Source organism: Cebus imitator, unplaced genomic scaffold, assembly GCF_001604975.1.
Source record: "Cebus imitator isolate Cc_AM_T3 unplaced genomic scaffold, Cebus_imitator-1.0 Scaffold0, whole genome shotgun sequence".
In the NCBI taxonomy this organism is placed as follows: Eukaryota; Metazoa; Chordata; class Mammalia; order Primates; family Cebidae; genus Cebus; species Cebus imitator.
Genome location: NW_016107315.1, coordinates 20295601 through 20303252, shown reverse-complemented (window position 1 = coordinate 20303252; position 7652 = coordinate 20295601). Strand labels below are relative to the sequence as shown.

General features: G+C 41.4%; 1 protein-coding gene across 1 annotated transcript; it reads left to right on the top strand.

Annotated features, from left to right (window-relative positions):
• Positions 1-704: 704 nt before the first annotated feature.
• On the top strand, positions 705-1215 carry LOC108308371 (peptidyl-prolyl cis-trans isomerase A-like). Its single transcript, XM_037736932.1, has one exon. The coding sequence runs from the start codon at positions 728-730 to the stop codon at positions 1133-1135; it is 408 nt and encodes a 135-aa protein (XP_037592860.1). The 5' UTR covers positions 705-727; the 3' UTR covers positions 1136-1215.
• The last annotated feature ends 6437 nt before the right edge of the window (positions 1216-7652 follow it).

Below are 7652 nucleotides of genomic sequence, written 5' to 3'. Positions count from 1 at the left end.
AGAGACTTCATGACAAAAAGTATAGTATCTTACACCACTGAAACTATATTACTAAGAAGCAGAGTCCAGCTTAATAAACCAAGTACTAAACCCAATTTTGGAAGCTGTCAGAAAAACTTGTTTTTTAATTCCTTGAAATGACAGAACATAAGCTCATCTGGACCCTTAATAAGCAGTTGGTAGGAAAGCATGATTCCTACAGTGCTGTTGTCCCAATGAGATTAGAGTCACTTGCCTTTAGATTGCTTGGGTAATGTAGTCAATGCTGTAATGTGCTACCCAGATCTGCCCTCCGCCTCCCCACTTTTTCAGGACTTAAAGCTGCCTCTTTTCTAAGAATTGCCCTCAGCATTAAAGTTGTGCCCTCCCTCGGGGCAGCCCCCATTGAATGTCTAGTCAGTAATCTGGTACCAGGGCTGATCCCTCACCTCAAATTTAGACACTTTTGCAGAGCCATCCCAGTTGTCACCCAAGGGATTGACTAAACCTTTATCACAACCTTATTGCAGTTCAACCTCATCTATCCAGTCTTGCATCTCTGTCATCTGGGTGTTGTTCCTGAATGCACTCTTTAGTAAACCACCTATACTTAAAGTCTGTCTCCAAAACTATGCCCCAAAAACCTGACCTATGAGCGATTAAGTTGCAAATCTCTGGCATACTTGTGCATTTTAAAACCCTTTGCAGCTTTCCAGAAGCCACCACCTAGAGCCTTGTAGTATCAGCCATGGTCAACCCCACCGTGTTCTTCAACGTTGCCGTCAACGGCGAACCCTTGGGCCACGTCTCCTTCAAGTTCTTTGCAGACAAGTTTCCAAAGACAGCAGAAAACTTTTGTGCTCTGAGCACTGGAGAGAAAAGATTTGGTTATAAGGGTTCTTGCTTTCACAGAATTATCCCAGGGTTTATATGTCAGGGTGGTGACTTCATATGCCATAATGGCACTGGTAGCAAGTCCATCTACAAGGAGAAATTTGATGATAAGAACTTCATCCTAAAGCATACAGGTCCCGGCATCTTGTCCATGGCATATGCTGGACCCAACACAAACAGTTCCCAGTTTTTCATCTGCACTGCCGAGACTGAGTGGTTGGTTGGCAGGCATGTGGTCTTTGGCAAGGTGAAAGAGGCATGAGTATTGTGGAGGCCATGGAGCACTGTGGGTCCAGGAATAGCAAGACCAGCAAGAAGATCACCACTGCTGACTGTGGACAACTCTAGTAAGTTTGACTTGTGTTTTATCTTAACCACTAGACCATTCCTTCTGTAGCTCAGGAGAGCTCCCCGCCACCCCACTTGCTCACAGTGTCCTAGAATCTGTGCTCTTGCTGCAGTTCCCTTTGGGTTCCATGTTTTCCTTGTTCCCTTCCATGCCTAGCTGGATTGCAGGGTTAAGTTTATGATTATGAAGTAAAAACTAAATAACAACAACAAAAAAAAAAAAAACCTGTATAAAAATTCAATGATGGGCATATCTGCCTGTCAGGGGCTAATCTATAACAGAAAAAAATACACATTTCTTCTCTAAATGAATTACAGCTACCAAAACCCCAACTAGTAATGCCATGGCTCAGTTGTGTTCCTCTCAAAATTCATATGTTGAAGTCCTATTACCCCTAATGTGATGGTATTTGGGGGTGGACTATGAGAGATAATTAGGGTTAGATGAGGTTTATTTGAGGGTGGGGTCCCTTATAAGGGTGTGCCTTTATAAGAAGAGACACCAGACAGCTTACCTCCCACCCGGCCTCCACTCACACAGGCACCAAGGAGAAAGGTCATGCGGGGACACATCAAGAAGGTGGCCATCTGCAAGCCAGGAAGCGAGCCCTCACCAGAACTCAACCATGCTGGCACCCTGATCTCAGACTTCCAGCCCCCAGAACTGTGAAAAAATAAATTTCTGTTAAGTCACCCAGCTTATGGTGTTTGTTATGGCATTCTAAAAAGACCAAGATAAGTAACAACTGAGCACCTGATATGCACAAAACTTAATACCAGGTCAGTGTTTACCATCTTTTCTGAACCACTGACATAGTAATTCCTTTCTGATTTTGCTATAATGCACATACCTGAGTGACAAAGGGAAGAGAAAATTGGAATGGACGAGCTGATGGTGAGGGTTCAGGATTAATTATTGGATATTAAAATGGGAGAAGGATGGCAATGATCAGTTAGCTGCCACGTTGAGCTCATATCAGAATTTTCTGGAGCAACTATTTCTTGATTATTTAGCATCACTTCCACTTCCACCTTCGACCTTTCTACTTGTACCTAACTTTTCTTTTTGGTTTCTAGAACATTCATCAACCCAGAACAAAGGTTGAACCAAACCTGGAGATAAATCTAGATTAGCTTAAGCCAATCAGCACCTTCCATCACTCAGCAGCCTGTCATTATTTCTGAACCCATAATTTAGGACCATTTAATTGGGATAGTATTTCACAACCAAGGGTGATTTCACCACCACCACCACCCCTCCCCACCAGGAGACATTTGGCAATGTCTGGAGACATTTTTGGTCATCATCATGGCTCCAAGTGGAGAAGGGTAGTGCTGCTGGCATCTAATGGGCAGATGCCAGGGATGCCGCCCAACATCCTATAATCCTCAGGACAAATCTTCCCACAGCACATTAGTATCTAGCCCAAATGCCTCAAATATGTTTGAGACCAGCCTGGACATCATGGTGAAGCCCCATCTTTACCAAAAATATCAAAAATTAGCCAGGCATGGTACCACGTGCCTGTGGTTCCAGGCTACATAAGAGGCTGAGTTGGGAGGATTGCCTGAGCCTGGGAAGTGGAGGTTGCAGTGAGCAGAAATTGCGCCACTGCACTCTAGCCTGGGTGACAGGGTGAGATTCTGTCTCAAAAAAAAAAAAAAAAGACTGTAGAGGATGAAAAAAGTATAATCATGGTCCTTTCCTCAAGGTAAAATAGACATTCACCAAGGAGATAAGACATACATCCACAGAAAAGTTTTACCACAAAAAGCACAAACCATAAAAGAAACATCTGATAAATATGATCATATTAAAATTTAAAACCTTCATATATCAAAAAAACACCATAAGCAAAGTGAAAAACACAGCACAGAATGCGAGGAGATATTTGCAATTCAAAATGCATAAAATTAACAAATGATTAGTATCCAGAATATAAACTCCTACTCAGTATAAAAGCTTTGCTTAGGAATGGTAAACACTAAATTCATGATAGGAAGGAACAGTAGGAGAATAGGATTGAAGAAGGCCCAAAGGATGGCAAATATACATATGTTTTATTTCTTTAAAATAAATAAGACAATGTTAAGATTTAATGAAGCTGGATGGTGGGAATATGAATGTCTCTTAAATTATCTTCTATTCTTATCTATATGTTTCAAATATATTTCACCAAAAAAATTTTTTAAGAATTCCTGCAAATCAGCAGGAAAAAATATTTCTTTAATTAAACAAAAAATATGAGCAGCCAGGAGAAGTGTCTCACGTCTGTAATCCCAACTCTTTTAGGAGGCTGAGGCAAAAGATCACAAGATCAGGAGTTCAACACAAGCCTGGGCAACATAGCAAGGACTCATCTCTACTAAAAATAAAAAGTAAAACCAAATAGTCTGGCATGGTGGCACATACCTGTAGTCCCAGTTACTTGAGAGGCTGTGGTGGGAGTATTACTTGAGCCCAGGAGGCCAAGGCTTCAGTAAGCCATGATGGAACCACTACACTCCAGCCTGGGCAACAGAGCCATACCCTGTCTCAAAACAAAAACAAAAAACAAAAAAAAAAATAACACATGAGCAGAAGAGAAACTCAAGTCCAATAAACATATGGCAAAATGATCCTCAGCCTCCTCCACAAGGGAAATGCAAATTAAGCAATAGTGAGATGTAATTTCTCATTCATAGATTGGCAAAATGCAAAAGACTGACAATACTAAGTGGATGACGTGGAAGGACTGGAACTCACTTATACTGCTCTTACAAATGTAAACTGGCAGAATAGCTAATCAACACAATGATAAGCACACTTAGAGTTTAAGAGGGTCAATATATAATACCCCTCTTCCCAACCCAAATTCTGAACCAACTGAGGGAAACTAAGGAGGAAAGCAGGGATGAAAAGGGTAGTGTTAAGGCCAGGCACAGTGGCTCACACCTGTATTCCCAGCACTTTGGGAGGCTGAGGTGGGAGGATGGCTTGAGGCTAGAAGTTTGAGACCAACCCAGGCATCATAGCAAGACCCCATCTCTATAGAAAAAAAAGCAAGGTAGTGTTTAGAAACAGAATATCAGATGGGACTATGACTGAATTTGACCAGTAGTTAATATATAGCCCAGAATAGATCAGGAGACTCTCCCCCATATAAATACAATTGCTGCCTGGACTTTGTGCCACCTCATATTGGGGAAAGTGAAAATGCCTTTGTTTGTATGAAGGTGGAACAGTCAATTTTGTGGTTGTATGGAAATTTAAGTGTGTTTAGTTGTGTACATATGAATTGCAAGTAGCCGAAGAAGACCATACCAATTACTAAGCCATGGCTGCTCAGCTTCCAGTCCCACTTTGAGTTACTTTGTGATGCTGGGGTTAAGCTCTGCAAATCACATTTCTCCCCTGCCAGGTGGATCCCTCTTAGACTTGGACAATAGGGGTCCTTAGAGGAGACTTCAAGGCTGGAAGCAGAGAGTGGCACAGTCTTCCAATGCCTGTCAATATCACGTTGCTTATTCCTCACTCCCGAGCAGCAATTCAGTCCAGGCACAGTGAAATCCAGTGTCCCAGCACTCACATTCGGCCTCATTATGCCTTCCCAGAGACACCAGCTCCAGCCCATCGGGTTCCCCCTCAGAGAACTGAGTTTCAGCTCTGTGAGGCTCTTTCTCCAGGTTTCTGAGTTTTAGTAATTCCAGCTTCCAGCCTAGGGATGATAGCTCCTTCTTGAAGTTTCTATCTTCATAATAGCTGTGTCTTCTCTTTGAGCTTTCTCAGTCAGTATGTTAACAATTCTTTATACCTGACTAACGGTTCTTTATATCAAATTCTGTTAAAACTAGTATAGTGGTTTCTGTCTCCTGATTAGACCGTGACTTATTTGGATGGAAATAAAAATGTCTGATTTTTTTTTACTTAGAAAGGTGGATTGGAGGCTTCTAGATTAACATGGATGGCTAAAAACATACAGCTAATTCTGCATCCTCCAAAAACTCCATTAAAACAAAAGCAAATGATTTTAACTAACACATGGGTAGGGCAACAAGAAATGAGACAATATCGACACATATTGAAAACTGGAAACCAAATTCATCCAGCAGGACTGTGAGAGCCAAATCCCAAACCCACAGTGAGGAAGGCTGAGAATCAACACAATTTGCATCACAAAATTCACAAATAGCACAGGATTAGCAAGTACCGGGTACCTCCAGAACTAGAAATAAAAGTTGGATCCCAGCACTTTGGGAAGCCGAGGCGGGTGGATCACTTGAGATCAGGAGTTCCAGACCAGCTTAGCCAACATGGAGAAACCCCGTCTCTACTAAAAATACAAAAAAAAAAAAATGTGTGTGTGGTGGTGCGTGCCTTTAATCCAAGCTATTTGGGAGACTGAGGCAGGAGAATCACTTGAACCCAGGAGGTGGAGGTTGCAGTGAGTAGAGATCTTGCCACTGCACTCCAGCCTGGGCAACAGAGCAAGACACCATCTATTTAAAAAAAAAAAAAAAGTAAAGTTGAGAGAGCTAAATATCAAAAACCATGATTAAAAGCCATTTGAAAATTATTCGATCCTTAGATTCCATGCCACTGGAAGCCTGCCCCTCCCTCATACTGGCAGAAATTTGGAGGTGTAGAGTCCAGAGGAAATAGAATAGTCTCTAGACTGGGAGGTACCAGGCCCTTTTGAGGATGGAAATACCATGCCCAAAGAAGAGGATTCAGTGATCATGGGTGTACTGAATCCTAAGTACAGAGACTTCCAGTTATCTTTCCCACACACTCCCCAGAGCACTGGTAGAAAGATCCTAACCTTCTAGATGTGAGATTGGAGGGTCCTTCTCTGAAAACATCTGGCCTAAAGATTACTGACATTAGGAGTTCTCAATAAATGTCCGATAACTTTGAAACTCCAAGTTGAGACTACGCACATCACATGATCAAGACCATGATCCAATCAACTTTCTGGTTCCCCACTCTTGAATACAATCACTCTGGATTGGCCAAGGATTGTGAGGTATTTGGGAAAACAAATACTTTTTTAAAAAAAATAAATTAACTTTGATATTATTAATATCAGAGAGGAAGGGGAGATGTTACATTCAATTTTTTAAAAGAAACATTCAGAAGTGAATGAAAAGAGCTTTTAGAAATGTAAAGCTTATTAATAGAATTTTAAAACCCAAATAGAATTTGGCAGTTCCTCAAAAAGTCAGACATGGAATTACCACATGACCCAGCTATTCCACTTCTAGGTATAGCCCAAGAGAATTGAGAACATGCTTACACTAAAACTAGTGAACATGTGTTCACAGTAGCATTATTCATAATAGCCAAAAAGTAGAAACAACTTGAACATTCATCAAATGATGAATAGGTAAACAAAATGTGGCCTATCTATAAAATGAAATATTATTCAACCATAAAAAATGACATATGTATTATTACATGCTAGAACATGGATGAACCTCAAAACATTATGTTAAGAAAGAAGCCAGACACAAAAGGCCACACATTTTATGATTATATTTGTATAAAATGTCCAGAATAGGTAAATACAGAAATAGAAAATAGAGGCCGGGCATGGTGACTCATGCCTGTAATCCCAGCAATTTGGGAGGCCGAGGTGGGTGAATCACCTGAGGTTGGGAGTTCAAGACTAGTCTAACCAACATGAAGAAACCTTGTCTCTACTAAAAATACAAAATTATCTGGGCATGGTGGCATCTGCCTGTAATCCCAGCTACTCGGGAGGCCGGGGCAGAAGAAATGCTTGAACTTGGGGGACAGAGGTTGTGGTGAGCCCAGACTGCACCATTGCACTCCAGCCTGGGCAACAAGAGCAAAACTCTGTCTCAAAGGAAAAAAAAAAAGATTAGTGATTTTCAGTACTGGAAGTAGAGGGGAATTGGGACTAACTGCTGATAGGGTACAGGGCGATGAAAGTATTTTGGGGATGTTGTAATATGTGCAATTATGCAAGTAGTAATTATAATAAAAATATAATGTAATTATAACAAAAACCACTGAAGCATACACTTTCAAATGGTGAGTTTTATGTTATGTGAAGCATATTTCAATTTTAAAATACTTTTAAAGTAAAACTCAGCCAGGCACGGTGGCTCATGCCTGTAATCCCAGCATTTTTAGGAGGCCAAGGCAAGGTTTGGAGTTCAAGATCAGCCTGGCGAATGTGGTGAAATCCTGTCTCTACCAAAAGATAGGAAAATTAGCCAGGTGTGGTGGAACATGCCTGTAGTCCCAGTGACTTGGGTGGCTGAGGCAGGAAAATGGCTTGAACCCAGGAGGCAGAGGTTGCAGTGCAAGCCTAGATCACACCACTGCCCTCCAACCTGGGCGACAGACCTAGACTCTGTCTCAAAAAAACAACAACAACAAAAAAACACAAAACCTAGCCAGAAATTGCTTGAAGCCGGGAGGT